We start from the raw sequence: 17,357 nt of genomic DNA, 5'->3' as shown, positions 1-17,357 counted from the left end.
AGATAACCAGTAATGCCTCCAGACTTAGAATTTTTGATTTCTACACCCAAATTCCATTCAGGGTTTTTATTGGACCTACCACAAAACATTTCAGGTAACATTCCTTTGTTTATCCACATGGATACAGAAAATCAAATGTAACTCCATACTCAGTCTAAAATGTTTTCTTAAATTATATTAGTGTATTAAGCCACTTTGAGGCAAGTCAGACTTCTTATATTTATATTACACTTCAGATTATACTTGGAAAAAAGATATCCTAAAAGCACAGTGTCATTACTTCTTATATATAAAGTGTAAGTAAACAGAAAAACTAGAAGAATTTAACTGGAAGCTAGTCTAATTATTTGCTTGAAAAGTTTAAACAGAAAAACTGTTTATTAAATAATAGCTTTATTGGAAACAAATTTTCAGCATTGCAAAGTTATGATACCTTTCATTTGAGGATGGACATATAAGTCACCTATACAATCTACATATCTACTGTTTGGAGAAATTTACTTTTATTATTATGGTATCTGAGTCCAAAGAAAATCATAAAGCCAGGAAAAATATCAGACAGAACATCCAGTCTCTGCTGTCCATATTCCCAGAAATGTATATGGTAGAAATATTAGCCTTTTTCCATCTTCTGCTTTTTGGCTTCATGAACATTGCTGTGGGAAAGTTAGGGCTGGGATACATCATACTCTTTCCTTACAAAATACTAATATTTAAAACAGGTATTCAGTATTTCCCAGGCAGTTATGAGAAAGCCCAGCCCTGTGAGAAAGCCCAGCCCTGTGCCCTGGCAAGGTAATGTTGTTCTCCTGGCAACTTCAGAACACTTAAGTAGAAGAGTCATACAGGATCACATTCATGGAATAGGAAATTATTTCTGCCAGGCTAATTAAAGCCATAGAAAACACAGAAAAAAGTTAGAATCTTAAAATGCATTCCTTATTGATCCAGGTCTCAGAGAAAGTGTGTTCCAACAGCAATCTGCTGGTTTGCAAAACAAGTTTTATATTGCTGTCTGCATTTTCCATTACATAAATGAATTTGTAGGCTTCATATATAAATTTGTAGATAGGAAAGCTGTTACAAGTTTACTATATTCTGGTGCTAAATGCCACAATTGAAATATGCACAAGTCACAACCAGGGCATCTCCAGCTCAAAAAGTTTAGGAAAAATATAAACAAATTGAATTATTATTAACTGATCAGTGTCACCACACAAATTAATGACAGAAACTAATGGCTTTTTTCTGTCTGGCTTCCAAAACATGGATTTAATTACACCATTATTTCCAAAGGTGTCCACTGATCTCACCCTTTAGAAAAGTAGCATGAGTTTTCACGGATAGAATGCATCTCTTTAAATGCATCTCTTATGGAAAAAAAAAAAAATTAAGAACAGGGTTTTAGCAAGCAGCTGTGTCCAAAACTCCCCAGGATGCTCCCATTACAGCAAAGAAAAACCCCAAGGTATCAGTATTAAACCAAAAATTAAAAGAAAAGCAATATATATATTCACAGCTCCTGAGAAGCTTAAAAAGCAGGAAACCAAAAGCAGCAGCTGAGAGAAATCAACAGCCTATGGTACTGGGGGCGTAAGCCATATTTTCCTGACAGTTTCACAAGAGAGTGTGAGTCAAGGCAACTGCTGCCAGTCATTTTCCGAATGAGCAGGCATCTTCTCAGAGCTCAGACACATCACAGAGGTTTAATGGAATCTACAGGAGGCATTTTGGACCAGAGCTGGAACCACAACCTGTGTAAAGCAGCACCTTGAATTCATTACCTCCCCACTCTGGGCTTAGAAATTGCACATTCTGAGCTGTTTGCCTTACTCAGATTGAAGTAACAGAGGGAACGTTTTAGCCTGTGAGACAACCAGAATTTGGCAATTAAAACCAAGCCAGCTTGCCTTGATCTCTGCTTAACCCCAATTAACATGATGAGGTTGCTGTAGTTAGGGCCCATAACCACCCTGGGCTTGCTGAACTCGTGAAACAATTGCTGGACAGTGTTACTTGTATGTGTGAGCTCAGTCCTGGATCATCTCAAGCTCTGTGAAATGTCAAGTAAAAATAAAACCATTCTGCTCTTACCATTTTGATTTTTCAGCCCTTACTGTCCAAGGCTTTCCTAGGAGTGACTTCATCTCAATGACTGCTTTATTCATGCAGAGATGTTGACGCTTGCAGCAGCTGCACAGCTCGCTCTACCAAACTGCTCACAGCACCACTGTAGCCCGTCTCTTTGACATCTTCCAGCACCAGCACAGAGCTGTCTCTCTGAGGTGAAAGATGGGGCCCAAGACACGTGTTGCTTTTAGTACCAAGCTCACAGTCATTGCTCTTTCAGTGGAAGAGACATGTATGGGGATGGGATGGCATGAGGGATACTGGCATGGGGAGGGATGGGTGAAAGAAGTTCAACTCACTTTGGTGATAAGTGAATTAGTGTGATTGATGTAGGAAAAAGGATAGGAAGCCATGGGGAATTTAAGGAAGAAAAGCCTGAAGAACAGATTTCTTTGCAACGTGGGAAGGCTGGCAGTAAGTCATAGTAACAGTAACTATGAAAGACTTGGCTATTTCAGTTCTGCTGACTGCTTTATTATGAACAAGCTGTTAGCACAGTCCATCTTAAGGCTGTAGAATTACTTCCAATGTTTAAAACCCCCATCTGAAGGCCAAGAAAGTCACAATGAACCAGCTGAGATAAAAATTTCCTGAGCTGGGGTTGTGCTTCAGGCTAAATTTGTTTGGGAACATTCAGCCAAAATTTTTTTCATCCCTTTCTAATGGCTAACATTGTTCTTAGAAATCCATTGTTTATCTGACCTTCTCCTAACCCGTTAGAAAAATTTCTGGTGCTATTTTCCTTTCTCAGTTTAATGCTTTGAAGCATTACACGCGGAATTTGGCAGGAGGCAGCTTTCTGTTAGGAAGACACATTGCACCAGCTCTCTAAAACTGTGCTCAAACTTGGCTGTGTTACAAGCACTTGAAAACCCAGTTCGCGTGCACTTGATAGAGCTCTCAGTTCTCAATCTAAAATTCCCCCGAGATGTCAGAGCGGAGCAGGTGGTGGTTACTGCCGGCTGCCAGGGGCTGCTAAGGGCGAATGACAAGTGTGAAGCTGGTCTCTGCCATGCACCCCTTGCCCCTTCCAGCACCAAAATGGTCGGGGGAGAAGCCATCTGAGCGAAGGCAAAACAGCGAAAAGAGAGATTGTGTGCTGGAAAAAGGAAGTGGAGGAAGGATCCAAAAAAAGTCTGGGACTAGGTGGGAGACCATGTTTTCTGGGCTTAGAAAAGGCCCAGAAAAGAAGGAAGGTTTCTGGGGTCTGCACCAGCCCCAGCTCTGCTGTAGCCTGGGAGATGGATAGCCAGGGAATGAGAGCAGCAGGTTTCACACTAACCAATGTTGTTCCAAGAGGCTTTGTTCCTTCAGAATGAAAAATTGCTGGGATTTGTGTCCGTCTACATCTGAGGTGTTAAGGGGAAAGCAGTCAGCCTGCTGGGATTTGGAGAAAAAAATTCTGAAAGCTCATGGAAATATTCATGCTATGTGACCAGTGCTTCCTGGCTGGCTCCAGGCTTGAAGCAAAGAGGGAGGGAGAGAGGGGTGTTTCTTTGGCCATTGGAAGGGTTTCACCCCACATTTGTGGAGAGAGAAGTATGTGATGCTGGGTAATAACTGCGACATCAGTTTTCATGAACAGGCACTAATATGTGACCTCCATGTCCAGGGTGCCAAAGCTGTGACCCTGCAGGAAGATCTGCAGAAGCTGCTTGCAGCCTCAGCTGGGAGCTGGGCAGGTGCCATGCAGGGACAGCTGTGTGTGGCACCTTCTAGACTTTTTCTCTCATGTACCAACACTTAGAAGATCATTTGCTTCCATTGGTGGCATCTCAGAGGGATGCTCTGGGGACAAATGGCTGCCTGCTCCTCACCCATGCAAGCCTCATGTTTCACTGTGGAAAAGCCCATCTAAACCACCTTTATGGGCAGGGTGTGAACAGTAGGTGGCAAAATAGACTTTGAAGACAAATGCTCTAATTAAAACCAGATTAGTAAGTGATCATCATCTATTCTGTGCACTGAATAAAAGAAATATAGCATGTAATTATAATTAAATATGATCTTATGGACAATATGAACAAAAAGGCTCAACTAAAATTGCCTAAAAAAAGAAAAATACAGGCAACTCCTATCTTGCTTCTGGATGCTTTGTTTTGAAATATTAATTTATTTTTTATTAATTTATTTTTTATTAATTTATTTTTTTTTATTTTATTAATTTTTTTTTCCTTAAAGATATGTTTCTGTTTGTATTTCAGTGTCTTCACTCAAAGAATGGTGATGTCTGCATGTAACTTCTGTAATTCCACTAAGCTCATCTCTAAATTGACTGTGCACAGTCAAAGACATGCACCCAGTGCAGCAGGGCAGCAGTTAGCTAAAATTAATATGTATGGATTTGGAGGGTTTTTTTCCCTGACTTGAAAATTGCTCAAAATATTACTTTATTGAAAAGAAATGCAAATAAGCATATTTCATTCTTCAGAAGAATAATTACCCTTTTCTCTTTCTCTCTGTCAGAAAGAGATTTGTTGTCAATTGTTTCTTTGCTGTCTTTGAAAACTGTTCTTTTGAAATTATGAATCTATAGCACTTGTTCCACTCCTATGCAGGGCTGGCCATCCATGCTACTAGGCAAAAGTGAAGGAGCTGTCAAGTTTGCAGGAAAGGATCATTTACCAAATGACCTTTAAGAAAGATGTCAATTGGGAACTCAGTGTCAGTGTAGATTTTTGTTTTTCTTAAGCTGATGAATTTCTCAGGTTGCAACTTTGTCACTTTATGTCAAGGCTGAGCCATAGGAAGCAAGAGTAGCTGGAGAGTTCCTATTCTGATGGCCTTCCAAGGTGATGATCATTAAAATTAAATCCACTCTCTGAATTCTGATCAACTATCCTTGTTAGAGCCCACAGGTGAATGGTGGGAGTTCAACAGCCTCTGGCTCTAGCCAAGGTAAGCAAAACTGAAAGGACCTAGGTGGATATTTTTCAGCTGAAATTCATAAAGGTCGATCTCAAAATAGAGTGAAACAGGCAAGGTAGCATCCCTTTACTGGTGGGGTGATGAGGAAATGTCCGCTGACATTCTTGGGACCACATTTCCCATCTTTCCTCTGTCATCTGAGGGCGTGGGTCACTAAAATCAATATAGGAGGAAGCCCTTGATCACCTTTTATCATTCAACCAACTCCTGCTCAAGTCAGCCCACTGAATAGGGAACTGTTCCAGCTCTGTCTCCCGAGACCTCAACACAAGAGCTGTTTGAAATGTGGTGGGTATTCAAAAGCCAACAAACTTCCAGGCTACACCACAAACAGATTTCAGGTCTGGTGGCTCTCCCAGGCTGGACTTGCCAAGAGTGCCCTCTGTCCCATCAGCCATGTTGTTAATAACCTAAATCTTATCAGCCCCAGTATAGACACCTAAGGGACGTCACTGGTGATCAGCCACCAGCTGGACTCTGTGCTGCTAATCTCACTTCTTTCAGCCCCACAATCTGAACAATCACCCACCCACTTTATCAGCTACCCTGCCAGTCTGTATGTCACTGATTTAGCCAAAAGGGTGCTGTAGAAATTGGTGTTAAAGGCTTTACACTGTCCAGGAAATAAATGAGACACGCTGATCTCATGCTTTGAGGAGGTTGCCCTCAAAGAACAACCAGCTCTCCTGGGCCCCTTCACTCTCCAGGGCAGCTCCCTTTGGGATCCTGCAAAGGAGATCTCTGGATAAAATGAAACCTGCTCTTCTGCAGTTAAGGGCAGTAATGCTATTTGTACTTGCTGATTTCTTGCAGGACTTAGTATTTCACAGTTTTATGGTTGCTGCAGGGAAATTTATCCTTGACCATCATATCCTGAACCAATTCCTCCTATTTTGTGAACAGCAAACCCAGCACAGCATCTCCTCCAGTTGTCTCATCAGTCATGTGCATCATGAAGTTGTCTTGAGCACACTTGAGAAACCATCCAGATTATGCCTGACCATGCAGCCCTTCAATTAAAGCATGCTGTGAGTTAGTCCTAAGGCCTGTAATTGTGAGGGATGGCTCTATTGACTTTCTCTCCTTTCCCAAGAAGTCTGTTGTGAGTGCCTGGCACAACACTGCCCATAGCACTTTGTCACCTTCTCCCTGTCCACAGGCACTCAGCCCATCACCTCTCCCATGGCCAGGTGCTGGGCACTTCTCTGCACAACACACAACCACTCCTCACTGTTTCCAGCCTGTGCTTCCTGAAGACACCGTGCCTATTGTGGCAGCTCTCCAGATATGTGAACTACCCCAGCATGTCTCTGTAACTCAAAAGAAATCACAGTTCTGCAGTTGTGTGGGAGCTGGTAATTCCCCCAGTTGTTTTCCATTCTACATATTTGTTTAAAACTACCTGAGACAAATCCTGAAACCTGAGTCATGATGCTTTCAAAACAGGATCCTGCTGTGGAGACTCCAGCAAGGTAACATCAGCACACAGATATGAGCATGGAGGTGTCTCCCCTCACAGGGAAAAGGGCATTTGAGGCCCTGGCTGCACACCAGCACTGCCTGCACAGCATTTGTAGGTGCATTGCCTTGCAGCCTGAGCTCTCCATCACTGCTGCAGCAGCTGCTCCATTAGGAGATTTTCCTCTGATCATGCTGAGATCACAGATCAAGCTGTGATGGCTTTACTGCTTCTTTTAATCTAGAGCTGACTGTCCTAAGGGCAAGGTTTATTAATCTCTGATGGCAGAGATGCCAGGAGCACACAGCTGTGCTGCTTCAGGAAATATTTTTACTAACTCCATAATTGTGTTGGCATTACTGCTGCCCCAAAGGCTGGATATTTGAGGCACCTTGTAATACATGTGACTTCTTCCTTGTAGCTGAGCTGTGTTCTACAAATGCTGAGATCATTGTGCTGACTGACATTTGGAGTTTGGTAAAAAGTTTTAATCCTAGAAACATAAATTATTTTTAAAATCTCAGGTGACTGTTTTAAGCTAATTTCTGTAGTAAGTTCTGTTAGGGAATGTTTGATCTAACCTGAACTTTCCCAAGTTCCAGTGAAACCTATCCTTAGCCTGCAAACAGAAACCTGTATGACTTGTGTTTCAGAGCTGCTTCTTCCTTGACTTGCCAGTGCTGACAAGAAGGTGACACACATTTAAACAAACTTTTTCCAAATCGCCCCATGAGAATGCAGCAAGACTGGCTGCTTGTAAACTTCTCGTTGTTTGTGAGAGAAGGCATCCAAACACCCAGGGCTCACCCAGCCCTGCCCCACTGAGGGCATTGTTAGCACCACCCGCCACTTACAGCAGCAACAGAGGCACAGCCCTCAGCTCAGGCTTTGGAAAAAGAAGAGGAGGAGGAGAGATGATCTTCGTCACCACTCCCCTAAGGCTGAACAGAGCAGAGGAGGAGCTTATAATTAGAGCCAAGTTTTGCATTCAAAAGGCAGCAAGTGCAGGGAGAGAGGAGCAGCAGAAAAAGACAGTGTGGGGAAGGAGAGGAGGAAGCAAGGAGAAAGGGGCAGCTGTCAGGGCAAGAAAGTGGGAGGGAGGAGAAGAGAAAAGGCAAAGGGAGGCAGCAACAGTCTGGGGGGTCAAAAGAGGAAGATCAAGGGGTAGACAGGCTGCAAAATGGCATTGCTCCTGTGGCTGGGCTCCCAGCTGTCATCCGTCTGGAGCAACATCTCTATACTGGGAGTTTTTCTTACAGTGTTTACTTTACTGCTTGACTTCATGAAGCGCAGAAAGACCTGGAGCCGTTACCCGCCAGGCCCGGCCTCGCTGCCGTTCATCGGGACCATGTTCTCCATTGACTTCCACAAACCCCACCACTCCTTCCGCCAGGTGAGTGGCAGCCCCTGAACAAAACACTCCACGTACAATCCACCGTGGGCCCAGGAGGGGTGGGTCACACCCTGGCAGCAGCTACAGATACATAACGCAGAGTATAGGAATTTGCATTTCCCCTGAAGTTGCTAGATAGAGCTTTAAGACTAACTAGCAAAAAAAGATAAAATAATGCAAAATTATGTACAGAGAGTGATAAACATAGCTGGAAACAGTGGATAAACAGATTATGAGGAATATAGTGGGTGTTTTGGCAAGTTATGTAACAAGAAACAACAGTACATGGCCACAGAAAATGTTTGAGGAAAGGTCACCGGTGATATTGAAGCACTCAGTGAGTGTGACTCCCAGAGACACCTTTAGGTGACTTGCTAGGACCATAAAAGGACAGACACGTGCACGTAAGTCCTATGAAAAGTGATGTTTATGTAGTAACTGGGAAGCACGCTGTAGTGAACATGTATGATCATGATGGAATAAATACCCTGTTGTAAAGTTTAATGACACTCTTTCTGTTAGAAGAGTCCAGTCCTAAATAAAGAATACCTGCTTTCTAATACTTCAGCTTATGTTAGAAAGTTTATTTTTGGCCAACTTCAGTATCACTACCTTGCTGAAGAGCAATGCTCTCTCCAAAGTCCAGGATGAAGCAAGTCACTGCCTAAGGACTCTAACCAAACAGGACTCTGGCCCAAACAGATTAAGAGATAATCACACACCAACACTCCCCGACCTCTATCTCCCCATCTCTGTATGAGCTCAGTGGGACACCACTGCTGTGCCCCAGTGATAGGTGCTGGCTGTCAGCCTAACATGTGGGCAGGCTTGGACACAGAGGAGCAGGGGGATGTACTAACGAGAGGAGACAAAGAAGTATCTGTGGGCTGGGAATGTGGCTGCAGGAATGGCAGGCTTCCCTGTGAGTTACTGAAGCATGCCTGCAGGCATGTGACAGTTTCAGTTAAAGGGACCAGCTTGTGGGATTTTCCCCAGCAGCAATGCTCAAAAATCTCAGTAGTGTTCCTATTCAAAGTCAGGGCTTAGCTTTTCTCAAAGGGAAAGCATGTCTTTAACGGCTTGCAGCAGAAAAACCATGGGTGTTTTGTGCTTCAGCTTGCAAACTCTAAAGGCCTCTTTTCTAGGACAGCACTATTCAGCTGCCTGTCCAAAACCTGCCAAGTGGAGAAACTAAATATAGCATTTGTATTATTTGCTTGCAAGTAGCCCAAAAGCTTACCGTTTTCAAATCATATCATGTCAGGGTCATGCTAACTGCAATCTTGAGCAGTAATAATTTTTAATGATGTATTTCTAGTGCCAGTGAAGTGCTAATTCCCTTTTCAACCCTACTGCAAATACAATATTAAGTACTTCAGCTTCTTGCAGTGTTACAGTGCAGAAATCAAGAATCTTAGCTTTCAAACAAAAACAAAAAATAAAATAAAACTGTGGGGTATTGCTACTATTGCATTGTCTTTAAACAACATACTTCTGAGCTTTGCTCCATGCTCCTGACTGGCAGGGGAAGTTTGACCTGCCTTCCCAGGAATCTGTCCTGTTAAAGGACTGGTCTAGCTGGGGAAGGCTTTGCTCCACGGCCAGCTCCCATGGTGAGTGTATGGCTGACAGGATTACCTGTGCAGCCATCCTGATTCAGCTTTATGAGGCTTACAGATCACAGCAAATATAAGGTGTCATACTAGATGTGTACACTCCTTTTAGGGAGAAAGTTGACCTGAAACTCCAGTGTGGAATTGCCTTTCCCCACCGTGTTTCTGGAAACTTGGCTCTGCCTAGGCCTTAGGTACAAATGCATCTTTAAGTAAAAATTACATATCACTTATTATCAATACTTTCTTCAGCAGAAGTAGACTAACTCAAAACTTGCTTAGTCTTTTAGATCAAAATAAATAGAAACATTAGGAAATAATTAATCATTGAGTATTCAGTCTTTAAAAAGCCCCAAAAAGGTTCTTGACAAAATTAAAAGTACTTGCACAGTGTTCATGGCAACAGTTTGGCCAGGATAGGTGTATTTTAAATTTTTCCATTTACAGGGTATTGATCCCTGCTACAGCTGCTGCTTGCCACTGTTCAGAGCTGTTGCACTGTAAAGATAAAGGTCAAAGATCAGCTGAAGATCTCTGAATAAAAGTATCTCAAAGTTCACTAAATAAAAAAAGCCCTAAGGAAGGATATGCTGATGTTTCTGATGTTACACTCAGCTCATTTTCAGGAACATGCTTTTTTATCTTGGCAGCTTCAGAAGAAGTTTGGAAACATCTTCAGTCTCCAGAACTGCTGGAACAATGTGGTAGTTCTGAATGGGTATAAAACAGTGAAGGAAGCTCTGGTCCACAAATCAGAAGACTTTGCTGACCGGCCGCACTTTCCAATATATGAACATATGGGCTATGGAAAGAATTCTGAAGGCAAGTCCCATGAAAATGGACATTCCTTGATGGCACTAGCATGATAAGGATTGGGTAGATTTTCTCAGCATGGTGCACCTTCACCCTATCCCCCAGTCAACCTGTTTGTATGCCTGGCACCCTTTGGTGGCAACAAACTCGGATTGATTAAATGGGGGCTCCCCTTGGTGGTTATAATACGGCTCCAGCAAGCACACACTTCTGCTCTGTAAGGACACTATAAGTGGTACAACTTTTCTGCCAGCTCCCAACACCCACAGATTAGTGCTTATGCTGCTTATGTAAGACAAAATGCTTATGCAAAATGTTACATGTAAGTTGTTGCAAAAAAATATAGTGACTTTTGTTCAAGACAGAGTCTTTTCCTGCCTTCTGCCCACATCACAACCTCAGCTCCTGTGTGGTGGCACAAGCTGTTTCCCAGTTCACAATGAACTGGAACAATGCTGAATGGTTTGGAGGGGGTGATTCCTTTATCCTTGGCAGCCCTGGTTGATCCCAGTGGATCCCCCCTGCACCTTTGCCAGCCATGCACAGGTATTAGAAGGTTCTCTGATCCATTTCAGAATTGCTGTCTGAACAAACTGCACAAGGTCTGACTGTTCTATCTGTCCACTCACCTGTACCTGGATATACAGAGTACCTCCAGACTCACTTTGCTGTTCTCTAGCAAAATTTGCTTGATGTACAAGTCAGATATCTGACATTTCTTGCTCATCCACAATTCCAGGGGTTGTTGTAGCAAGATACGGGCACGTCTGGAAGGAGCTAAGGAGATTCACACTCTCTACGCTGAGGAACTTTGGGATGGGAAAGAAATCCCTGGAGGAGCGAGTGATAGAAGAAGCTGGCTTTCTTTGTGCTGAAATAAAGTCTGAAGAAGGTTTGTGACATGCACAAGGATGGGGAAATCACAGAAAAAGGCAATACAGTGATGCAGAGAGAAGTAATACTACAGCCACTCCTGTTCGCATGCAGTGCTCTCTTCGCGTGAAAATGCAGTGTTTCTAGTCGGTGTGCACTCCTTGGAGCCACTTCTGCTTTACACAGTGGGGCAACTGTAACACTAATCCATTTGAAACAGTAAACAAAGAGGAAATTAGAAACAGAGAGGTAAAAGAGAAATATTCCCAGAGCTCAGTAACTCTAACCTTATGAAGTTTAGTGGAACATATTGATACTATCACATGCAATAAAAGTGCAGCTGAGAGTTCACAGCCTGTTATCCAAACACAGAACAAAGTGTTACCTGTCAAGTCACAGAACAGCCCTACAACTCAGTTTTTCTTCTGAGTTTTCTTCTTTAAACATAGATCAACCAAATATTAGTAAGAATGATATGATCTCCACTTCCTAGTGTGGTGCTTTGAGTGGTTTGGGGGCTTTTTCTCCTGGTGTCATCAAGGTGGTATTTGTGTATTTTCATTGCTGACAGATGAGGTCCAGCAGTTTGGTGTTGCTGAGCTTCATGGCTTGGTCTCCATTTCCATTTTCAGGTAAATCTTTTGATATACATGTTCTTATAAATAATGCTGTCTGCAATATGATTTGCACCATTGTCTTTGGAGACCGTTTTGACTACGGTGATGAGACATTCAACAAGCTGTCACAGTTATTTCAAAATTCCTTGAATGAAGAAACTGGATTCCTGCCTCAGGTAAGCCACAAGCTTCCCTCTATTGTTTGAGGGGATTGTGTTTTCATAATTTTCCTTTTTTTGCATCATGTAATATCTTCTCTCTCTCTCACTCTCTCTGGTCCTCACACTCCAGTTTCTTAATGTGGTGCCCATTTTGTTGCGCATCCCTGGAGTGCCACAGAAAGCCTTTCGAGCACAAAAGGAGTTAATGGACTTCATAGATGTGGTCATAGATAAGCATATGAAGACATGGGACCCTGCTTACACCCGAGATCTCACGGATGTGTTTTTAAAGGAGATGGAGAAGGTAGGGTGACACTAGCAGACCCTCTGGGGTCAGGAGTAGTTTCTTTGCCTGTTCAAGCTTGTGAAGCTGACTTTCCTCACAGAGCTACATAAAACCTCTTACCAACTCATTTCCTACTTTTTCATTCCACATTGTATCTTGAGAAGATATTCTTCATGCTATAACCTCTTTTACTGGTTAAGACACCATGTTATCTGCTGATGTTCTTGTTTCCGTTTTCTGCCTTGGCATTTCCTTCAGAATCTAGAAACTTCCCTCTTTCCAGCCTACAAATATTTGAAGGCTCTTAAAGGCAATGATTGAGAATTCATTAATTGTCCTAGGTTTGCACCAGGGAACAAGTCAGCATGCAAGATTCTGTGTAATGTCAGTGCTTCAATGACTGATGCCTCAAAATCAATCACAAAAGTGGAGCAGCATATTGACTTTTTGTGTCATTGCCCCATCCATAGCCTGCTGTTAAACCAAGTTATGATTTGAAACTAGTGTCTCCTTTGGCATGTATGTTTTTGAATTACTTGCTAAGAACTAGTTCGCTAGATATCAGAGGAAGGCCTAAATCTGAACTCCACTGAAATTAAAAGGAGTCTTTCCTTTAATTCAGTCAGGCACAAAGTCAGTATAAAATCAAAGATATTTGGTCAGCCCGTCCATCTGCCATATGTTTCTGCACATGGATTCACTGAATTTCAAGTGCCAGATGAGCAATATTGGCAAATTCTGCTTGCAAGTCACTTCCACCATCCAAGTCCTCAGGCTGGACTGCTGCTTTGCATAACAAACCCTGCCATGCTGTGGGTGTCGGGCACCTCAAGCCCATGCATTGCCCCCCCAGCTTGTATGGGCAGAGCAATGTGACCCACATTACTCTGCACTAAACAGTACAGCTTGGAGCTGGATGTAAGCCTGACCGTGGTCACATCTCTCTTCTGTTCACTAACATCACCTGATAAGCCATTCTGATAAATCCCTCTCCTGAGTTAACTTTGGTCAAGTCAGTCCCAAACTCCCTTGTCTGAGATCTTTTATAGGAATACCAGTTGAGTCTTAAATGCATTATTAATTGCTATCCATATTACAACAGCATCTAAATATACAGTATAACTTAAGAGGAGCTAGTCCTTAGGAAAGGGAAGTATAAAGAGGATTAGAAAAGACAAGCAGATGAACTCATGCAGAGAGGCTGTCATATCTCATATGCTAACAAATTTGAGCTCAATTAGCATTTGGATGAGAGACCAGTTTTGCTGAGAGTGGTGTTGCAGACTTAATAGGCAGCAATAATCCTTTAACCTGATAACCCTGATCCTTTTTTTTTTTTTTTCAATTGTAAGAAAATACCAGGGCAGGAGCAGTGAAAATCTGTAATGCATAGCTAGAGATAACTGCCTTAAAATAATGCTAATTTTGCATTTGCCACATCAGAACAGCCTCCTCTCTACTCTGCGGCTTTTATCCTCTGATCAAGCCTGAATAACTGTGTTTCAGCTCCTGTGGGGGAAGATGTTACAGTGAGTGGCAAGGGCCTGCTGTGTGTTTGAGCTGAGAGTGCAAGGCATTTACTTCTGTCCTGAAGGCAGGGGTAGAATTCTTCTCTGACTATATTGGAGGTGGTTGAGGACTTTCAAATACAGGAGTTAACACAAAGTACATCAGTCATGCTCAGACTGTTGCCTGTGCTGTGCTTTACTCTCACAATGAAAAACAGGAACACATGCTAAAAATGGATCTACTGCTTCTCAGCACTTCTCTGGACAGTGGTCTTCTTGACAGCTCCAATCACCCACTTTTTTTCTCTCCACAGGGTAAGGCAGCTGAAGAGAATGGTTTCCACTATAGCAACCTTCGTCTGGTGGCCGTAGACTTGTTTACAGCTGGTTCTGAGACCACCTCCACCACTCTTCGGTGGGCATTGCTTTATATGCTTCTCCACCCAGAAATACAGAGTAAGTTAAAACTTCCTTACAGAAGTGTAGCCTCTTCCCTTCAAGACTCATTTTTTCCACAAGGGTTTCGCAATGAGGAACAGCAGTTCATGGATTTTGCAATGAGGAACAGCTTTGGTGAATGTTAGTCTAGGAGAAATACAGGAGAAACACTTCCCAAACAGCTGTTCAGAGGGGTAGCTGTGATAAAAAGACTGGAGTTCAAAGGGCAAGTTTGCTCCTGCCTTCATTTTGAGGGCTTCACCTGGGAACTTGCAGTGATCAGTGTACCCTCTTCAGCATTTGGAGTAGATACTAATTGGTTTAAATTCTCTAATGCTGCTCGCCTAGGTAGCCTTCAAGCTGCAGAGGGGAGGGGTAAGGTAGCATGTTAAATAGAAAGGCCTTTATTAAAGATGCTATGAGCAAGGAACAGTTTTACAGAGTCACCAATCAACTAAAAAATGTCTTTCCATCGGGTTTCTGTTTCTGTCTCTAACTGCTTGTCCCGTTCTCATACAGTGCCTACAATCTCATGCAGCCAGTCTTCCTTCAGCTTCTGCTTCTGGTTATCTGAGGGTCCTCTAATTCTTTATCTGTTCTGCTTCCAGGTAAGGTCCAGGCAGAGATTGATAAAGTGATTGGCAGAGAGAGACCCCCCACCATGAAGGACCAGGCAAGCATGCCCTACACTAATGCTGTGATCCATGAAGTGCAGCGCTGCGGGGATATTGCTCCTGTTGGGCTACCTCACATGACATACCGGGACACTGAGTTGCAAGGCTTCTTTATTCCCAAGGTGACCGTGACCAGATAAGCAATATAGCAGCCTCTCCTCGTGCAGATGCCAGGCATGGGGTGGGGATGATCCCATCCCACCCTGCAGCATTGCGCTTCCAGCCCCAATTACAGTCACTGTTGAACACTAAAATAAGATATTTTGAAATGCTAAATTCAGGCAAGTCATATCTGTGTTCTAGGCTTACGCTTGTTGTATGGGAATGCAACTGCAGTGGCAGCTCAGTGCAAAGGTTTCCTTTCCTCTCGATGAGCCATGATATTCACTGCCTGTCAGAAGAAGTCTAACAGGCTCTCTGGAGGCACTCAACACCAGCTTCCTGACTTTCCTGAGATGGTGGTAGTTAAATTCTAACCTCTGAAGCTACTCAAATGCCATTGGCATTCAGACCAGTTCTGCTGCTGCCCTGGCAGCAGTGGCAGAATTCAAGCCTGGGATATTTTTGTATTTTTTTTTGTAGCTGTGTGGTATTTCCTCTGACTTAGAACCTTGATGTGTGAAACAGGAAAGCTTTGCAATTTTCCATGGTCCCTGTGAAAGCTGGGCTTTGAAGTCTGTCAGTCAGCTTTTTCTCTGCAGCTATAAAACAAGTCCAGGAGGATCTGAGAAGCAGAGGCTGTTTCCACTGTGTAACCGTGAAATTGGCATTTGCATGCAACAGCCTTTGTAAGGATACAAACTGCAAAGGTTCAGATGCTTCAGAGTGTAGGGCAGGCACCATATGCCACTGGAAAAGGGCCCTGCTTTACCTCTGCTTCAGATAAGACGCAGAAGTGGAAATGGATGGTATTAGATGAGTGACACGGACTAAAGAGGGACCAGCACTGTTCCGTTGTGCTGTTCTCACTTAAGTTGTTTCCTCTTGTGGGGGAGTGCAGGGGACGACAATCATCATCAACTTGTCTTCCGTGCTGAAGGATGAGACAGTCTGGGAGAAACCAAACGAGTTTTACCCCGAGCACTTCCTGGATGCAAAGGGGCAGTTTGTGAAACCAGAGGCCTTCCTGCCCTTCTCAGCAGGTAAATCTGAGGGGAGGATCCAGCTGCAAGTCAGAAGCACAGCAGGAGGGTGATCTGCTCCCGCTGCAGCAATTCTAGCATCGATGATTGCCCTCTTTGACAGACACTTCCTATTCCCTCTCTTGCAGGTCGCCGTGCCTGTCCGGGAGAACAGCTGGCCAGGATGGAGCTTTTCCTCTTCTTTACCACTCTCCTGCAGAAATTCACTTTCGTGCTCCCTGAGGAGCAGCCCAGGCCACGAGAGGACGCTCACTTTGCACTCACGAACTCTCCACACCCATACCTGTTGCGAGCTCTCCCAAGATAAATGCACACCATTCTCCTTTCACTCACAGACCACCACCCACCCAAACTCTGCCAGAAACACTGCAGGTCTAGGCAGGATCATGCCAGCTTCAATCTCAAGTCTGTGCAGAGGGCCCCATCTGTGTAAAGTAAGGATCTAGGCAAACATCTTGTTTAGCTTAATTCTAGTTCTGGTTCTTGAATCAGATGTGAACTTCAGCTTCTACAACAGGTTACATTAAAATGTAGTTTCAGAGTAGTGCTTCTGAAAAATCTTACCATCCAACACATACATGTCCCCTTCATTCCTTCCTGTTTATTACACCCTCCTGTATGCTGAACAAATACTGCGTTGTCTTAATTTATAGCTTCCAAGAAAGTAAGTTTTAATCCTCACAACCCTTATAACACTATGCCCTCCAGTAGGAGTAAATACCAAGGAGTAGATAAATAATCCATATGATGTTTCAGCCACAGGAGGTCATTTGTGAAATACAGAAATCTTGATAAATACACTTAAAGAGAAATCCTGCTGTTTAGATTTACGATCTCCTCTAATTAAAACTTTTTTTGTTTGTTTGGTTGGTTTTTTTTGGTTTTTTTTATTACATAAAGTCAGCTCTTGGACAGGTTTGGAACTCAGAAAGGGATGGAGTTATACTGTTTGAAACTGTAGGGCCATAGATTTCAGAGTTACCTTTCTTCAATATTCCTGACAAATTGTTTTGCAAAATGTACAGATAAGTTGATGTTTAAATTAGTGGTAGCTCCCTTACCACATGTGAAAAGACAATAGCACAAAGGAGCTCCTAAGTATAACCACCACTAAAAAAAAAATAATCTGAAATTGAGTGCATGTGTGCAGAAGTAATTTTGTGTAGCAGTAATTTTGGAAGCTATGAAAGCTATTGAATTATGTGAATACTTATTAACATAATTAAGATTTGAACTTCAGCAGGAACAGCACATTTATGCTTTTCATCTACAAAATAACTTGAAAGAATAAAAGTGACGTGAAATCTTCTTTCTCTTTGTGG

The 17,357-nt window shown here is 43.0% G+C and overlaps 1 protein-coding gene across 1 annotated transcript; it reads left to right on the top strand.

The window, feature by feature from the left end:
* The first annotated feature begins 5,403 nt into the window (after nucleotides 1-5,403).
* On the top strand, nucleotides 5,404-17,344 carry CYP2D6 (cytochrome P450 family 2 subfamily D member 6). The gene is made up of 9 exons (XM_023934384.2): nucleotides 5,404-7,910; nucleotides 10,174-10,345; nucleotides 11,076-11,228; nucleotides 11,842-12,002; nucleotides 12,118-12,291; nucleotides 14,096-14,237; nucleotides 14,828-15,015; nucleotides 15,894-16,035; nucleotides 16,164-17,344. Exons 1-9 carry the CDS (start codon nucleotides 7,698-7,700, stop codon nucleotides 16,340-16,342), a joined length of 1,524 nt encoding a protein of 507 aa, XP_023790152.2. The 5' UTR covers nucleotides 5,404-7,697; the 3' UTR covers nucleotides 16,343-17,344.
* The last annotated feature ends 13 nt before the right edge of the window (nucleotides 17,345-17,357 follow it).

Source organism: Cyanistes caeruleus, chromosome 4, assembly GCF_971803275.1.
Source record: "Cyanistes caeruleus chromosome 4, bCyaCae1.hap1.1, whole genome shotgun sequence".
Classification (NCBI taxonomy): Eukaryota; Metazoa; Chordata; class Aves; order Passeriformes; family Paridae; genus Cyanistes; species Cyanistes caeruleus.
The sequence above is the reverse complement of the archived record's forward strand: the minus strand, read 5'-3'. Positions and strand labels throughout refer to the sequence as shown.

Bases quoted from the DNA above. Each gene is read 5' to 3' on its own strand.
- CYP2D6 (XM_023934384.2), top strand. From the start codon at position 7,698: ATGGCATTGCTCCTGTGGCTGGGCTCCCAGCTGTCATCCGTCTGGAGC. The intron at 10,346-11,075 runs GCAAGTCCCATG...CCACAATTCCAG, and splicing joins CTATGGAAAGAATTCTGAAG to GGGTTGTTGTAGCAAGATAC. The intron at 16,036-16,163 runs GTAAATCTGAGG...CCTCTCTTGCAG, and splicing joins CTTCCTGCCCTTCTCAGCAG to GTCGCCGTGCCTGTCCGGGA.